Raw genomic sequence first — 17859 nt, 5'->3', positions numbered from 1 at the left:
ACCCAGGCTGCTCACACCTGCCCTGATCCTCCCTGGGATTGGAGCTGTATGCATGGGCCTGCCAGGAGCGGGGGGCAGATCCTGCAGTGCCCAAGCAGGCTCATAACGCCCTGGGTCCTTTCCCCCCAGGGAGCCCCAGGCAGCTAGTGGCTGATCCTTGCCTGTCCTGGGGTTAAACGCATGGAGGGACTCATGCATCAGGTCCTACCTCCTGCTCCAGTTCTGAGCTCTTCCCTCAGCCCAGCTAGGACAGATGATCAGTTCCTGCTGGGGAAACTGAGGCATGGAGCCAGCAGCTGGCAGAGCTGAGGAGAGACCGGGGGGCTCTGTAATCCCAGCTCGCTGCTTCCACTGGCCCAAGAAAGGTGGCATCAGCCTTGCATGGCTGGTGGGTACCATGATCTTGCCATGAGTCAGGAAGGCTCCTTCCCTTTTCTGCTTGCCTTGCATGAAAGGGGGAGTCCAATTCTGCAGTTGAGCTGTGGCCAGGCTGCGAGAAGCTGGGCAGTGGGTGGGGAGCAAAAGCATCCGGATGGTGGTTATCTTAGCAAGCTCCTCTAATGCAGCCCAGCTGCATCCCTCCACAGCTGGCCCCAGTGCTGTTATGCACTGGCTGGCAATGGTCCAGAGGTGAGCGCATGTTTCTACCTGAAAGGGGCCAGGGAGCATGTGGGGCTGAGGCCCATTTAGCCCCCAGCCAGGGCAGAGTGGCGCAATCCAGATCTGCCAACTAAATCAGGAAAGTCCTGAGCAGAGCCACGGAGCAACTCAGCCCACCGGAGCCAAGCCTTCGGGGAAGCATCTCTGTATTATTGCCTCCCCTTATGGATTCCCTCCTTCCAGCTCAACCCAGGCAGGTTTATTCCAGTGCATTGCCCCAGATGACCTGTGCATCACTCCGTATCCACCCTTGGCTGTGCATCTTTGGTGCTATTGAGGAGTCAGTCTATGCCTAGCCCCCATTAGCACCTATGTCTTTGCTAATTGGTATTGCTTTCTCAGATGATGACTGCAAGGGAGGCGCTGGGGCCTTCCAGCCCCTCTCCCTGCCCCTGGGGCCCCTCCATGCCCACTCTTCCCCTAGGATCAGAGAAGGAAGAGGACGCTGTCAATCAGTATTTCTTCCAGGTGTTTCTCCCCACCTGGCTGAGAATGGGTGTGGCTCATCAATCCGAGCCAGGGATTGGTGCTGGTGCTGGGCCTGGGATAAGGGGGTGCCGACTCAGGACAGGTTTAAAAGAGCCAGGGGCTGCTGGGGCCTCTCTCTGCTTTGCAACTTGCTTCCCTTTTTGGGGTTGTAGACCTAGGTAAGCTCTGGCCTGGGAGGGTTTTATCTGGGAAGCTTAGGGGGCTGCTGAAGGAGGAGGCAAAGTGCCCAGCTCTGAGCTCTGCTGGGTTCTTCTTTTCCCCGTCCCAGTCCTGCTTCCCCTGCTGTGTGGGGTGGGGTGTCCTGTGAAGGGGAGGGAGACCTGACTTCTTTCCCAGGCCTGGAGCAAAATAGCTGCTCTCTCAAACTGTCCCAGCACCTGAAGTGGCTGGGGGCTTGCTTGTTCCTTGCTCTCTGGACCTTGCCTACAAAGGGACCCTTGCCTATTGATATCTGTGCTGAGGGTTAGGTTGCTGCTCTGTTGCAAGAGCCCAAAGTGTTGCTAGCTGCTGTCGCGTGCCCTGTGCTGGCTTCGTGGCCCCAAGCCTCTGGGCTTGGGCCTGCATGTGGGACACCTGCCAAAAGACACTGGAGATGTCTGAAGCCCCTGGCGGGGGTGGAGGTGGAGGATGTTTGCCAGTTGTAGGACCAAGTATGGTTCTGGACTGACTTGTGGATTTGGACTCTATTTAGCTGGTTTGGCTGGGAACGCTAATTTTCAAAGGAAATGGCTCGGTTTTGACAGTAGAGGGCAATGCTGTTGTCTCAAGGCTAGCAGAAGTTCAAGTGATAACTCTTCAGACTTGAAGAACTGAACCTTTGCAGCTACCTGTACTATGTCTCTGATTTCCCAAGCAGCACCCTGTACCTTCCCCTTCCCCTTGTTGGGGCTTCCCACGTGAACCCGAGTCTGGCCCTAAGGGTAAATATGAGGCTGTGGAGCCAGTCTAAATACCCTTCACTTGCAGGAAACCTCCAACTGGCGCCATGGGGAAAGAAAAGATTCACATCAACATCGTGGTGATCGGCCATGTGGACTCAGGGAAGTCCACCACCACTGGGCACCTCATCTACAAGTGCGGTGGCATCGACAAGAGGACAATTGAGAAGTTTGAGAAAGAGGCCGCCGAGGTTGGGCTAGAATATTGCTTAACTGAATGCGCTGGCTGGGAATTGCATGGTGCATCTGGAGCCACAGAGGCTCACGGGCGCTGAAATGCTGTTGGCAAGCAGCATCCCGAGTAATTCTGGCCTCTGCCCTCACCCCCAACGTGTTTCCTAGTAACTTTTTTTTTTTTTTTTTTTTTTTTTCTTCTCCACTATTTCTAAACTGAGGTCAGTTAATCTGATTTCTTTCCCCCTTTCCCTGAAACCCCCTGGCAGATGGGCAAGGGCTCGTTCAAGTACGCTTGGGTGCTGGACAAGCTGAAGGCAGAGCGGGAGCGTGGCATCACCATTGACATCTCCCTATGGAAGTTTGAGACCACCAAATACTACATCACCATCATTGATGCCCCTGGGCACCGTGATTTCATCAAGAACATGATCACCGGCACCTCACAGGTGAAGGCTTGGGGTAGGGGGCAGAGGGTATGCTGCATGGGGGTCTATGCAGAACATCCCAGCAGCAGCGCAAGGCCTCAACATGGGGATGGCCAAGGGGGTCTACAGGCTTGTTGCATCCCCTCCAGACTAGTTCCCAGGGGGAATCTGCTCTCTTGCCCCTCTTGTCCCCACCCCAGGCTGACTGTGCAGTGCTGATCGTGGCTGCGGGCGTGGGAGAGTTTGAGGCCGGCATCTCCAAGAACGGGCAGACCCGGGAGCATGCCCTGCTGGCATACACGCTGGGGGTGAAGCAGCTTATTGTGGGGGTGAACAAGATGGACTCCACGGAGCCCCCATACAGCGGGAAGCGCTACCAGGAGATCACTAAAGAAGTTAGCGCCTACATCAAGAAGATTGGGTACAACCCTGCCACAGTGGCCTTTGTGCCCATCTCTGGCTGGCATGGGGACAACATGCTGGAAGCCAGTGCCAAAGTAAGTGCGAGGCACAGCAGGCAGGCAGGAGGCAAGGCGTGACTTCTGTGACATGGGGTGTATGAACCGGGGTGGAGCCCTAGCCACAGCCCGGGCTCTAGAGCTGTGGGGGAACTGCAGACTGAGAGCTGAGGTGAAAGGTGGTCTTGACTTCTGGGCTCTCCCTCCTAAAAGCTGTCCTGGCAGATCATAGCAGTAGGGCTGGAAGGGACCTTAGGAGGCCAGCTAGTCCAATCACCTGGTCAAGTCAGGGTTATCCCTGTTCAAACCACCCCTTAAAAAGTGCTTGTTCAGGCTATTTCTAAAGCTAAAGACCACCCTGTAGCACCACTGCAAGGTACACTGCGCACAAAAACATTTAAGACCAGCCTAACCTGCCACACGCAAAGCAGGGGGATGCAAGCACTAATAGCTCTCTTAGGATGTTTAGGGGTGGGTTGTTGCATCTTGGCAGACCCAAGGTAGTTGCTACACTCAGCCTTGCCTCCTTCCTGTGCAGATGCCCTGGTTCAAAGGCTGGAAGATAACTAGGAAGGAAGGCAATGTGGCAGGCACCACTCTGATGGAGGCTCTGGACTCTATTGTCCCTCCTTCACGCCCTGTGGAAAAGCCCCTCCGTCTGCCTCTGCAAGATGTCTACAAGATTGGCGGTGAGTGTAGTAGAGAGATGACTTCCCTAGCATTGCTGGTCCTTCAGTAGGCCCAACACCCTGATGCTTGTCTGCCTCCCCAGGTATTGGCACTGTCCCTGTGGGGCGCGTGGAGACGGGCACCTTGAAGGCTGGCATGGTCGTGACTTTTGCTCCCAGCAATGTCACCACGGAGGTGAAGTCGGTGGAAATGCACCATGAGGCGCTGGCTGAAGCCCTGCCTGGGGACAATGTGGGCTTCAACGTAAAGAACGTGTCTGTGAAAGGATATTCGCCGGGGGAACGTGGCTGGAGACAGCAAGAATGACCCACCTATGGAGGCAGGCAGCTTCACCTCCCAGGTGAGCAGGGGAGATGTGATGGACTCGATGGCTCCAGGTACTCTTAAAAAGCAGTAGCATCAGGAGGCACCTAAGCCGAGCTCTCCAGTAACTGCTGTTCTTTGGGCTGTGGCAGGCTCTTGCACACTGTGCCTGAGCAACCAGCTACTCCAAAGCAGGTGTTGGCTGGCAGTGCCTGCCACAAGCTTTGGGTGACAGTCCCAGTGCCAGGCTCTTGAGCTCTGACTAAACCCATTGTCACATTTCCCCTTCTGTCCTGACCCTAAAATCTTGTCCCACAGAATCTCACTCCAGTAGCTGGCTTCCTGCTGAGCACTTGCCAGCATCTGCTTTTTGCCTTCCTTTTTAAAGGCACTTTGCTAGTCTGGGCTACTGGTGAAATTCTCCTGGTGTCCTTCCTGTCCCCTGTTAGGCCTGAGAAGCATAATCTGAGGTGTACTAAGATTTCTTGCCTAGCTTGTGCGAAGCTGCCCCTCACTGCAGTGTTTTCTCCTGGTCTGGGGTGACTTTTTTTTGCAGGTGTTGGCCTGGCAGCCAAGAGCCATGTAAATGGTGACTACTGTTGCCTTGTGCTCCCTACTCCAACGCCACTCTCCCCAACCCAGTTTAATTGGAGATGGCAACGGTTGGCTGAAAACTTAACAGAGAGCACAGTACCCACTGTGGTGGGGCTGCCATTGTCTGGCTACCAGCTCCTGCAATTTAGGCAATCTCAGGGAAGGGGCTGGCAGAGTTGAGTTTTTAAATCCGCATGTCTCCCATCTCTTGCGGGAGGGGTAAAAGCATTGGGAGGCTCTTCTACCAGACTTCAGGACTCCTGAGCAGCTGGCCCCTGTACCAGGGCTGCTGCAAGAATACGGGTGCAGAAGAATAATCTGTTGCCAGCTTGCGTCTTCCAACCACTGCTCTCGGCCCAGGTCATCATCCTGAACCACCCAGGCAAGATTGCTGCTGGCTACTCCCCAGTGCTGGACTGCCACACGGCTCACATCTCCTGCAAGTTTGCTGAGCTGCGGGAGAAGATTGACCGCCGGTCCGGCAAGAAGCTGGAGGACAACCCTGCAGCGCTGAAGTCTGGGGATGCTGCCATCATTCGGATGATCCCTGGCAAGCCCATGTGTGTGGAGAGCTTCTCTGAGTACCCACCTCTTGGTAAGTCTCCTTTTCTTCTGTAGGAAGACCTGTGCTATTGCTTTCCTAGCAAGTGACCCTAGTAGAGGGCTGTGCCTACTAGTTGTTGTGAGGTCTTGCTCTGGCTGCACTGTTACAGCCCTACCCTCTTTTGGGGGTGCCACTCTTTAGCCACTCATGGAAGTCAGTAGATTGGGCTGAGGCTGCATAGGGCTATGGGGAGAAGCACCCGTCTTCTCCGGTCCTTAACGATCTCCCTTTCACAGGCCGCTTTGCTGTGCGGGACATGAGGCAGACGGTGGCGGTGGGTGTGATCAAGGCTGTGGAGAAGAAGGCTAGTGTAGTAGCCAAAGTCACCAAGTCGGCCGTGAAGGCTGGTAAGAAATGAGCAGCTGGCCATGCCCTGAGCTGTTGGCTCCTGGGTTGCTGTTGGGACTTGCTCACACAAGACAAGCTGCTGTACCCTCACGGTGCTGGGGACCACCGGAGGAATGGGTTGGTCTGACACTTGCACTTGAACTCCCCTTTTTGTTTTTCCCCCTCCTACCTGGCCAGTATTTCCTGAATAAATTTTGCAAGTGGAAAAAAGAGTGTGGCTGTAAATTTCTGTAACTCCCCTCTGCAGGAAGTCTCTCTCTTTCTTTTTTTTTTTTTCTCTCCTTTCCACCCCCACAAACCAGTTACTACAGACCACTGGTAGGAAGAAGACAGCAGCCTTCTGAGACACTAGCTGCAAAGTGACCCTCCTCCTCTCCCATCCCATGTCCCCTTCTTAGAGCACGGATTTGACTTTATGCTCTATTCTGACCAAGGACATTAGTTAATGTCATGGGGCTGGATACTAGGGTCAGCTGCTGGGCTTGGGTTTGGGAACACAGTAGAGGAGCAACAGAATCAAGGGTGGCAAAGGCAGAACTGCTGCCCCTGTTCTACAATGCACAAGACCCTTTTGGAGAGCCTTCCTCTCTAAAAGAGATTGAGCTGCAGTCTGTAGAGTTGAAGAAGGAGCCCTTCACCAGCCCCCTGCCACTAGGTGAGACTTGTACTAAGAAGGTGGGGGTGGGGGGAGACTGGCCTGCTGCATTGTAATGGGAGCTGTGGGCATGAAGACATAGACCCTGCTCCTTTCTGGCCCCTTCAGGAGACCAGATGGAGCAGGAAAGCTCTGTCTTGGGGCAGAGAGCAGGACCTTGCTGTGACCTGGTGCAGCAGGCCACTTCCTACAGCACACACTGCTGGATTTGGGGGATACAGACAGTAAATGTAGTGACTTCTGGGGAAAGGCCCTGCCTGGCAGAAATCGGTGCTCTCTAGCTGGAGCAGACAGGCCATGGATTCTACCCTCAGACTCTATAAGTTAATGCTAAACAAGGAACAAACTCTTCCAAACCTGGGTACAGCCAGGCCATGAGCTGACTTTAGGTCTTGCTTCCCCCCCCCCCATGTTAATAGCCAATGCGGAGTAGCTGCCCCAGCCTCCACTTGTCCAAGAGGGACCTGACGCACCAGTGACCTAAGGCTCATCTATATTGCTGACAGCCTCTGCACAGCAGACTGCCCATTGTCTGTGTGGGCAGCCTCTGCTCCTAGCAAGGAGACCTGGGTGCAGCTTGTAGAATTTCCCTTCACATCCTCATGTTAAAGTATCTCATGGCTCTGCAGCCTTTTGGCTTTCCAGCTGCCCAGGTTTCCTGGACTCACTGCCAGTGGGCTGCTCCTCTCTGGTGTGATGGTGAAGGACAGGTAGCTTCCCTGCTGAGAATTATGCCTGTATGGAAAACCATCAACCGGATTTGGCTCCAGCCTTGCATGCCTCCAAGCAAGCTAATGGTTCCTTCAGAACCACGCAGCAGGTAGCAGAGGGACGATGACTGTCAGCAAGCTTTCAGGGGGCTGTCGGGGAACACTTGTGGTAGCCTGGTGGGCTTGCCAGCTGCAGGACCCAAGAGTGAGGCAAAACCAGTCTGGGCCCAAACAGCCTTGGCAGAACTTCAGGAAGGCCAGTAGAGCATTGGCAAGGCTGTTTTGGGGCCCAGTGTGTGCGGATGGCAATGAATCATCCATCAGGTGGCTCTGACAGCTGTGAAACGACCTAGTCTGCTTTCTTCCTAGTTTGGAGGTGTAAAGGCCAAGTCTAGGCAAGAAACTTTTGCTGACACAGACCCCAGCACCTGCCACAGCCTAACCGCTGCTCCTTCCGGCTAGTCTGGGAGTAAGCACCTGCTGGTACAGCCTACAGCATTTAGAAGTGCTGCAAGGATCCTGGTATTGAAGATCTGGCCTTTTCACGGCTCCGGCAATCTGAGGCCACAAACCCCAGTTCAGTGATGGAAAAAGAAGAACCAAGCAGACTAGTGGGGATGGCAAGGGTTTTGCCTTCCTTTGTAGCTGGGGCATGGCCCTCTTCCTTGGATCTCTGCAGCTAGCAGTCCCTGTCCTCCTGCTCATGTGGCAGCTTCAGGTACTCTTGATGCCCTTAGGCAAGGAGCCTTGTGACAGGGCTGAGCAAGTAATTTTAGGAAGAGGTTAGCTGAGGACTTGTCTGCCCCATCCAGTGGGGGACGGGGGGCTGTACTAGATGTGACCTCTGGAGGGCTTCTCCAGCCTGACTTCCCTGTGATCTCTAGGATCGGGCCAGAGGTGATCTCTGGGCCAAGGGTCCTGGAGCCTAGGCAGCAGCCAGCTTCTAGGGGGATTGCACACGTGTGCGGCTGCAGTGCCCTCTGGGGAGGAAGGTTTGAAACACCTGAGCAGGAGATGCCCAGGTTACAGCAACCCTAATAAGCTATCTTGGTTAGGGATAAGGGATCTTGGTTTTCACTGATTTTAAAAAAAAAAATCCCCCATTTTTTATTTAAAAAAAGTAACCCAAAATGCACGTTTTTCCGGGATTAAAATGAAATGCCACTAATCTATAGGTATATATTTTGCGCATGCAAAGCAGGCTGTGCTTTTGACACAGCACTTGTGCCTTTTTAGGGGACACTGTATATAGGAATATATCTAAAACGGTGTTCCATTTTAATCGTGGAAAAAAGTGGATTTGGGGTTACTTTTTTTAACCCGAAAATTGGGGATTTTTTTCTTTTTTAATCGGAGAAAACCAGGATCCGGCTTCTCTGTCCTCTCCATCGCCCTGGGAAAAAGCCGGGCTGGTGCGACAGGTGCAGCGCCGCCCTCCCGCCGCAGGGGGCAGCCGCGGCCTAGGCGCCGCTCTGCCCGCGCTCTCTATGACCCGCACCTGGCGGCGGCAATAACTTCCGCTTCCGGGGCTCTCGTGCTCTTTTCCGTGCCGCAAAGATGGCGGTGAGTGGTGGATGAGAGTTGGCGGCAGCAGCGGGGCTTCTCTATCTGTCGCCATCCTCCGCCTGCCGGGCTTGGGCGGGGCGGCCGCCTGCGCGGAGGGTGGCCGGGAGGCCGCAGGTCTCTGGCGGGCCGGGATGGGCCTCGGGGGAGGCCCCTGGCTGGAGGCTCCGTCCCCGCCGCACAACTGGGCGCTGCAGTGCTGTCACTCCCTCCCTTCCTTCCCGGGGCTCCCGGTTGCCCTGCCCGCATCCCTGGTGGCTTTGACACCTGGGCTCAGCTCCTGGGAAGGGGCGGAATGGGTGCTGCATAGGCACGGGGGGGTGGCTTTTGTGCCGGTGCAGCCCCCTCCCTTTGGGCTGAAGCACTGGGGAACTTGCGGCGCCCCGGGGGAGGGGGTGCGGAGCAGACCCAGAGCCTTGCACGGAGCAAACGTTAGCGCTGCACCTCTGGGTGCTGGAGAGCTGCTTATCCCGTAGCTGCACCCGGCAGCCTGGGGCCGCTCCATGATGGTGCCCACCGGGGCAGGCCCCTGTGCTTACAGGGCATGGTTGATCTTTGCAGCAAGACCAGAGTGAAAAGGAGAATCCCATGCGTGAGCTGCGCATCCGCAAGCTCTGCCTCAACATCTGCGTTGGGGAAAGCGGTGACAGACTCACTCGGGCAGCCAAAGTGCTGGAGCAGCTCACTGGACAGACCCCCGTCTTCTCCAAGGGTACGTCAGTGTTGGAGGGGGTGAAGCTCAGTGGTTCGGTGTGAGGAGCTGGAGGTGGCGTTGGATGGAAGAGAGCGGGTGTCGTTTTGGCTTCTGATGTGATTAAAAGAATTATTTCTGATCACCTGCCATGCAAGGCTGGTGTCAGATCAGTGCAAATGGCTGGTGTGGGGCAGAGAGAAATGCGAGGAAGCAGTTGCTGTAGGGAAGTCTGTATTAGATGCCTGTGCTGTCCCGGGTGTGTGACAGAGGCTTCTGTCTCCTGTGCTGGTCATTTGCCCTGTTTTGACCAATGCAGGCAACTTATTTGTTCTCAAATTGCAGCTTGGGCTGCAGCCTCGCTCCCCTCCCAGAATGCATCTGTGCTGCAGCTTTTGTGTTCCAGTCTGTCTAAAGTGAGATGTCCCCCAGACAAGAACGTATTGCCTGAGAAATAGAAAGTATTGGAATAACCCTGTGACTCTGTCGCTTGTAGCTCGATATACTGTCAGGTCCTTTGGCATAAGGAGAAATGAGAAGATTGCTGTCCACTGCACTGTTCGTGGTGCCAAAGCAGAGGAGATTCTGGAGAAAGGACTGAAGGTGAGTAGCTGGCTCTTCCACCTGTTACATCAGTTATTTAAAAACCTGAGCCTGAAAATACTGTGTACATTGTAGCTGGAAGCTACAGCATCAGGGACCGAAGGAGACTTAGTGGAGTGGAGTTCATGTATACGAAGCAGGCTGTGCATTTGACAACGCTTGGAAGCTTACTATGATGTCCCCTAAAAAGGTACAAGTTAACTGACTTATGCCCAAGGCCCGAATAGGCTTGTGAAGTCCGTGGATGAAATGTCATGTCTACCAGGATTGCTTGGTTTGTTAGAGTTTAGGTGGTTTTAATGATTTTCAGAGCATCTGTATGAGCCCTGTAGTGCCCATGCGAACAGCTGCTGAAATATATCTTGGGTCTCTGCTGCTTTTGTGACCTGCAATTTGTGTAAAATGCCTTTTCCTGACTGGTTATCAAGTTGCCTGATAGGACTCTGCTATGCACTGGAAGGTGCTGGGTGCTTGTTGGCTGTTCAGATTCTTACCCAGCTCATGGCTCTTGTTACTGTCCTTGATGCTGTGGCCTCCAAACAGGTTACTGTGCTAGAAAAATACTGTCGCTTGCTTCCCAAGAGAACATGGTTGTTTAAGAGGATCCTGTGTCAGTTTAGAGAGGCAGTAGAAGCTCCGTCCTTGCATATTTTCAAAACCCGGCTAGACAGAGCTTTGGCTGGGATGATCTAATTGAGGACGGCCCTTCTTTGAGCAGGGGGTTGGACAAGATGGGACCTCTGGAGGTCCTTCCCAACCTTTTTTTTTTTTTTTCCCTATGATTCAGAAGAAGAAGCAGGGCTAGCAAGAAAACTGACCCGCTGTACTTGCATTCCAGGTGCGAGAATACGAGTTGAGGAAAAACAACTTTTCTGACACCGGAAACTTTGGCTTTGGGATCCAGGAACATATTGACCTGGGAATTAAATATGACCCGAGCATTGGCATCTATGGTCTGGACTTCTACGTGGTAGGTACTCTCTTCTTTCGTAGCTCTGCTCTGTCCCCAGTGCATCAGAAAGATGTGGGCCAGCCAGCTGGAGTTGTCATCTTCAGCATATGAAGCTGCGGGGAAAAACTACCAGTTTTTGATTCAACCTCACTTCGCTCTGTGCTTGGAGAATGTTAAACGCCTCGGGCTCCTATGGCATTTCACTGGTACCATGTTTAGCTGCTCCTGTCTGAGATGGGTGAAGCTGAGGTGCACCAGGTGCTCTAAGAATAATGAGCTGAGACTCTCTTTTTACACCTTGAACCATGTAATGGAGGGTTTCTGGTATTTCCAGAGGTGCAAATCTGCAGTGCTAGTGGCCTGAATATGGGGAAGCTACCTTTTGTGTTCTTTAGGCTGTTTTTCTTCATCAGAGTACTGCTTTCAGGTTCCATCCTCATCCTAGTCTCTCCAGGACTTGTTTGTGGTATTGAGCTCACTCCCAGTGCAAACCATATTTGCTTGACCTAGCCTCCTCGGTAGTGTATGCTGAACATTCCTATAGAACAAGTTGCTCCACTTTACATACTTCTGCCCATGGTGAGAGGACAAGAATGAATCCCACATGATGGTTGTTGATCATGTCACTTAAGCTGCTGAAAGGGAAGCACTGATTATCCTGTAATGACCATAAGAAACTGTAAGGAATAGAACAGCCAAGATGTGTGCACTCACCCATTTAACAACAGCAGGGAGCATTTCACATTTTTTTCCTCTTCAAACAGCAACGGATGAGTTGCAATAGGGGCTGCATGTTGCTTTCCCATGTCCACTGCCAGCCTAATGCACCTCCAACCCTGAATTTGGACAGCCACTGCTCTGGTTATGTCCTTACTGGTGAGAAGATATTATTTAATTCATGTTAGATGCTGATTGACCACCAGCGTTTTCTCTAGGGAAGAAGAAAGCTTGGAGGAGAAGCCACTTAAGCCTTTGTCAGTCTGCCTCTGCTGAGACCATATCCATGAGATGTTGTACGTAGCTGCCTGTTTACTAGGAACCGGCCTATCAGCTTGCTTTAAACAGTGTCAGGACCATCTTGCAGTTTAAAACTTCTGATCTGCAAGTGAACCAGTAATCTACAGATGCCATAAACACCTCAAGAGACTCAGTCTCCTCCTCCCCCCGCTTCCTTGAAATGCTGACACAAAACATCACTCAAGATGTAGAATCTTTTTAACTTTCCAGAGGCAAGCCCTGGAAAAGCTTCTCTGTGTGTAGTCAGATGGGAAAAGTGCTGTTCATTCTCCACAGGTTCTGGGCAGGCCGGGCTTCAGCATTGCTGACAAGAAACGCAAAACTGGCAGCATTGGGGCTAAGCACAGAATCGGGAAGGAGGAGGCGATGCGTTGGTTCCAGCAGAAGGTAATTTCCAATCCGATGCTTGTCTCCATTTTGCTATTTGGGAGCCCCATGAGGCTGCCAGTCAGCACAGTGACATCTCAGCCTTGCATACCCAGCTTGTAACGTAGCAAAGTGTGCTGGCATACTGAGCTGCAGTGTGAGCACCTCGACATGTGTAGGGACCTTGAGGGCAAAAACACTCAGTACTTGGGTTTCCCAGTCTCTTGTGGTAGAATCCCAAGGCCCCCACACAATCTAGCTGCTTAAGTACCTGAAAAATTGTCTTCCCCTATAACAGATCTAGGACATCTAGAGGGATTATCATCCTTGATGCAGGTTTAACTGCACTTTGGGTGTTTTATGTGAGCTAATAGTATTCTTTAGTAGTATTTCTATTCAAGAGCATCTCCTTGCCTACTTCCTGAAGTTTCCAATGTGCTGGGGCTAGTAACAGAATACCTGACCCCGGGGGTAGGAAACACTCCCTGATAGCTTCCCTTTGTATCCAGCTGGGAAAGCCGATAATGGGCCAAGTGAGAGGGTTGCAGTAGATCAGGCCCATTATGCAGAGTTTTGTGAGCAGCTGCTTCCATCTTGTATCATCAGATCAGTAAGGAAAGAAGTAATACAGGCATACCTTGGAGATATTGCGGGTTCGGTTCCAGACCACCGCAATAAAGCGAATATCGCAGTAAAGCGAGTCGCATGAATTTTTTGGTTTCCCAGTGCATGTAAAAGTTATGTTTACACTATACTGTAGTCTATTAAGTGTGCAATAGCATTATGTCTTTAAAAAAAAACGATGTACATACCTTAATTAAAAAATACGTTATTGTTAAAAAATGCTAACCCTCATAGTTTCATGGTAGCTAGAGTCGGAAGGGACCTAGGTAGATCGTCTAGTCCGACCCCCTGCCTTGGCAGGAAAGAGCACTGGGGTCAGATGACCCCGGCAAGGTGCTCATCTAACTTCCTTTTAAAAATCCCCAGGCTAGGAGCCTGCACCACTTCCCCTGGAAGCCGGTTCCAGGCCCTAGCCGCCCTGACTGTGAAGTAGCGCCTCCTAATATCTAATCTAAACCTACCCTCCGCCAGCTTGTGACCGTTATTCCTGGTCACTCCTGGCAGTGCACGGGGGAACAGGGACTCCCCCAATACCTGCTGATCCCCCCTGACCAGTTTGTAGCAGGCCACAAGGTCCCCCCTTAACCTTCTCTTGTGGAGGCTAAACAGGTTCAGGTCCCATAGCCTCTCCTCATAAGGCCTGCCCTGCTGACCCCTGATCATACGAGTGGCCCTCCTCTGGACTCTTTCCATATCGTCCACGTCCCTCTTGAAGTGTGGCGCCCAGAACTGGACGCAGTACTCCAGCTGCGGCCTGACCAGTGCCGCATAGAGGGGGAGGATCACCTCCCTGGACCTGCTCGAGATGCATCTGTGGATGCATGACAGGGTACGGTTGGCCTTCTTGACTGCCTCCCCACACTGCCGGCCCATGTTCATCGTGGAGTCAATGACGACTCCAAGATCCTTTTCCGTCTCCGTGCTGGCAAGAGGGGAGTTCCCCAGCCTGTAAGTGTGGTGCCGGTTCTTCCTCCCCATGTGCAACACCTTGCACTTATCAGTGTTAAACCCCATCCTATTCTCATCCGCCCACCGTTGCAACCTGTCAAGGTCAGCTTGTAGCCTTCTAGTGCACCCACATCCCCCCACATCTTAGTGTCATCAGCAAACTTGAACAGGGTGCTTTCTACCCCCTCATCCAAGTCACTGATGAAGATGTTGAACAGTGCGGGCCCAAGGACCGAGCCCTGCAGAACCCCACTGCCCACATCCTTCCAGGTCGAGAAGAACCCATCCACTACCACCCTCTGGGTGTGGCCCTCCAACCAGTTAGCGACCCATTTGACTGTGTGGGCATCAACACCACAGTCTCCCAGCTTTTTGATGAGGACAGGGTGAGAGACAGTGTCAAAAGCCTTCCGGAAGTCCAGAAAGACTACATCCACAGCAACCCCTGCGTCTAATGATTTGGTGACCTGATCGTAAAAGGCCACCAGGTTGGTCTGACAAGACCTGCCACTGATGAACCCATGTTGGTTGCCCCTGAGCATGCATTCCCCCGCAAGGCCCTCCTGGATGTGTGCCAGGAGAATTTTTTCAAAGAGCTTACCCGGGATTGAGGTAAGACTTAACTGGCCTGTAAGTTCCCGGGTCCTCTTTTTTTTCCCTTTTTGAAGATAGGGACCACATTGGCCCTCTTCCAGTCCTCCGGCACCTCACCAGAGCACCATGAGTGCTCATAGAGCCGCGCCGGTGTCCCGCAATGACCTCGGCCAGTTCCTGTAGAACCCTAGGGTGAAGATCGTCCGGACCAGCGGACTTGAACACGTCCAGCCTCTCCAGAAGTACCCTAACTCCTCGCTAACCCCTGGCCCAGGCGTGTCTCTCCCGGGGCCCGAGGGGGGCCCAGCAGGGAGGTGGCTGAACTGGTCCCTACTTAGGAAGACAGAGGCAAAGAAATCGTTAAATATGTTAGCTTTGTCATCTGGCATGACGACTAAGCCCATCGTGTCCTGCAGGGGCCCCACATTACCCGGGACCCTCTTTTTACCCCCTATGTATTTGAAGAAGGACTTCTTATTGTCCTTAATCCAGGAAGCTAGTCCTATCTCCATCTCTGCCTTGGCCTTCCTGACTGCCCCCCTACATCCACGGGCGACTGTAACATAGTCCTTCTTGGTGATGACCCCATCCCTCCATTGGGTGTATGCCTCCCTTTTAGCAAGGAGACATTCCCGGATGCTCCTAGTGAGCCATGGGGGTTTATGTGCCCTCCTGCTCCCTTTGACCCTTGTTGGGATTACCTCCCTTTGGGCATGGAGGATCGTCTCCTTAAGGAGCAACCACTCACCTTGGATATCTGGCTCCCTTCCCCTCTGGGTCCTCAGCGCTTCCCCAATGATCCTCCTTAGCTTGTTGAAGTCAGCCCTCCTAAAGTCTAGGGCTGTTGCCTTGCTGCAGCCCTTTGCCACCTTACGCTGGATCTGAGCCTTCAGCGAGTCGTAATCTTTTTGCTGGTGGAGGGTCTTGCCTTGATGTTGATGGCTGCTGACTGATCAGGGTGGTGGTTGCTGAAGTTTGAAATATTGCGAGAATTACCAAAATGTGACACAGAGACACGAAGTGAGCAAATGCTGTTGGAAAAATGGCGCCGATAGACTTGTTCGACGCAGGGTTGCCACAAACCTTCAATTTGTAAAAAGCGCAATATCTGCAAAGCGCAATAAAGTGAAGCACAATAAAATGAGGTATGCCTGATGGTCAGTGAGGAGGTGTATAGAGCAGCAAACTGTCTGTCCTGCTAGCTGACCTGTCTTCTCTTTAACCTCTTAAAGCAGTTGAACAAAATGGGGTGGGTAGGATGTCAGGCATCAGCTTTTTACTGGTACTGTTTCTGGTTAGGCCTGACTCTCTGAGCTTCACGTACAATTTATGTGCAGGTTGGCTGACCTAGAATGACCATTCCTTGGCTCTGAATTATGTCTTGGTTTCTGGTTCCAGGAACCAAATAAGAATTTGTGATTTTAAAAATGATCTACAAAATGGACATGCTGGGGGTGGGGGAAGAGGGGCCTGCCTTGCTTTTGTCTAAAGCTTGATGGTGTGCTGCTACCTTACCGTATCAGTATTGGATCTCCCAGAATTAGAACAGCTGTTGGGCTTAACTTTGAGTGGAGCAGGAGGAATCTCTAATCACGGGTTAAATACTACAGCTTGCTTGTTTGTCAGGAGTTGAGCTGAGTAACGTTTGAGCAAAGCTAGCCTGAATGTTGTTCTTTCTCCCTCTGTGGAGGTGTGACACCCCCCCCCCCACACACACACACCATTTTTCTCCCACTTTTTGACTTCCTAAGTGCAACAGATATCTAATGTAGAGCAATTGGGAGGCCTTTCTTGAAATCTTTTGATGGTTTTGATCCATCCTGAAGAAGCCAAAGGCACTTGGATGTAACTGCCCTTTTGCAGGGCACCTGTAACTCTACCATATGTGTGCAAATCTGCGCCAACAGACTTACTTGCTTTATGCTCTGGCCTGAAGCAGAAAGAAGTGGCTTCCAAGTCTTTCTTTATTGTGCCCTTGGCTTTCCTTAACCCTAGTTCTCACAATCCCTTTTCTTTCTCTTGCAGTATGATGGCATCATCCTTCCTGGCAAATGAGCAGTTCCTGTTACCAGAAAGACACCAATAAAATTTTCTAACTAACTTTCTGTTGGGGATTTTGTGGTTGGTGTCTCCTCCTCCCCATGCGAAGCCTGTGTGTGCTGGTGCGGCAGAGATGACTCATTGTTGTGCGCTGGAAATGGGAGTTGGTGTCCATAAAGAGCAGGTGTTGGGACCCTGGTATAAATGCAACTGCCTCTGCTGGGCAGCCGAGAATGATTGGTGAGACTTACAGCTAGGTCTTTGGATGCAAGAAGGGCAACCAGAAAGCTTAGCAGCAGAATTTAAGCAACATTTCTTGAAGCATTTAGGGTCTCGGCTGTAGTCCCAAGTAGGGACAAACTGAAACTCAACCTATGTACTCCAATTTCCAGAGCTCCCATGGTGTATGGTGCAGCCAGGCAGGCAGATGTCTTTGTTTAAGAAAGAAAGAGGGACTCTGCTCCTACAGATGAGGTACTAGGCGGCTTCTTGACTCGTGGATTGAGATGGCACGCTGAGGGCAGACATGGTGGAGATCAAATTCAACTGTGTGGGTTTGCATCTGTTCAAGACTTGGTGATACCAATACAAGTAACTGTGTGGTTGAGGCCTGCTACTGGTGAGTCCCAGCCATTAGAAGCTTGTCAGCTGCCTGTTCTGCTACTGACCAAACCCTAACGTGGGCTTCAAGGCCCACAGTGGTGACAGGATCCTAGAACTGTTGCAATGTGCCCCTCTCCCCAGACCTGAACTTTGATGCTGTTGCCACTAGAGGGTACTGATGTTGTAGGTAAAGAACTAGCCAGTGCTCATGGCAGCCAGACTAAGAATCCAGCATAGGCTGCTTAGCTGATGTGAGGACCAATGGCTAGAATGGTACTCACAGTCCAGCTCTCATGCCTGTATCTGGCTCTGTCCTGGCATTGAGACAGCTCTTTCATGCTTGGGAGTAGAGAAATTGCTTGTGTGTTGCCTTTAAAATGTTAATGGCTTAACTTTCTCTTGGCTCTAAACATTTCAAATGGCTATGGTAGCAGGTTCCCAATGCAAGAAGATATGGAGAAAGCAGCTCTGTGGTGATGAATATAACCAAGTAAGTTGCTCTTGCAAAGCAGTGCTAAATCTTTTATTCAATTTACCTAGATACATAATACCCCTTGGCACCACTCCATCATGCATGTAAGGTTCAGCAGTTGCTCTGACACCAGACTGCAGCTTTTCCAGCATCCTTTCCTGCCCCCAGCTTGAGAATACCTATAGTGTGGAAACTCATAGCCAAGTGGCAAATTGAACCCCTTTCTCCCAGACACACCATTGCATGCCAGAAGTGGGGACTAGCATGATGGCTCAGTTCCTACAAAGTTTAGAAGGTTCTCTCTTCCATGTACCCTGGAAAGCATGTGGCTGCCA

General features: G+C 52.1%; 1 protein-coding gene and 1 pseudogene across 2 annotated transcripts; both read left to right on the top strand.

The window, feature by feature from the left end:
- Nucleotides 1-2134: 2134 nt before the first annotated feature.
- On the top strand, nt 2135-5879 carry LOC149859350 (elongation factor 1-alpha, oocyte form-like; annotated as a pseudogene). Its single transcript, XR_016443658.1, has 7 exons — nt 2135-2278; nt 2531-2710; nt 2890-3186; nt 3686-3836; nt 3920-4177; nt 5095-5329; nt 5575-5879. The product of XR_016443658.1 is annotated as an elongation factor 1-alpha, oocyte form-like (transcript).
- Nucleotides 5880-8559: 2680 nt separating this feature from the next.
- RPL11 (ribosomal protein L11) lies at nt 8560-16509 on the top strand. The gene is made up of 6 exons (XM_090057258.1): nt 8560-8614; nt 9176-9326; nt 9802-9908; nt 10747-10878; nt 12154-12264; nt 16435-16509. Exons 1-6 carry the CDS (start codon nt 8609-8611, stop codon nt 16462-16464), a joined length of 537 nt encoding a protein of 178 aa, XP_089913384.1. The 5' UTR covers nt 8560-8608; the 3' UTR covers nt 16465-16509.
- Nucleotides 16510-17859: the final 1350 nt, after the last annotated feature.

The sequence above is a fragment of the Crocodylus siamensis genome, chromosome 7 (genome assembly GCF_052110815.1).
Source record: "Crocodylus siamensis isolate JL-2025a chromosome 7, ASM5211081v1, whole genome shotgun sequence".
In the NCBI taxonomy this organism is placed as follows: Eukaryota; Metazoa; Chordata; order Crocodylia; family Crocodylidae; genus Crocodylus; species Crocodylus siamensis.
Note: the sequence above shows the minus strand (reverse complement) of the source record. Positions and strands in the feature narration are given on the sequence as shown.

What these genes read in the sequence shown, in the direction of transcription:
- RPL11 (XM_090057258.1), top strand. An exon ending in TTCTGGAGAAAGGACTGAAG is followed by an intron (nt 9,909 to 10,746) that starts GTGAGTAGCTGG and finishes CTTGCATTCCAG; the next exon opens with GTGCGAGAATACGAGTTGAG. An exon ending in ATGGTCTGGACTTCTACGTG is followed by an intron (nt 10,879 to 12,153) that starts GTAGGTACTCTC and finishes CATTCTCCACAG; the next exon opens with GTTCTGGGCAGGCCGGGCTT.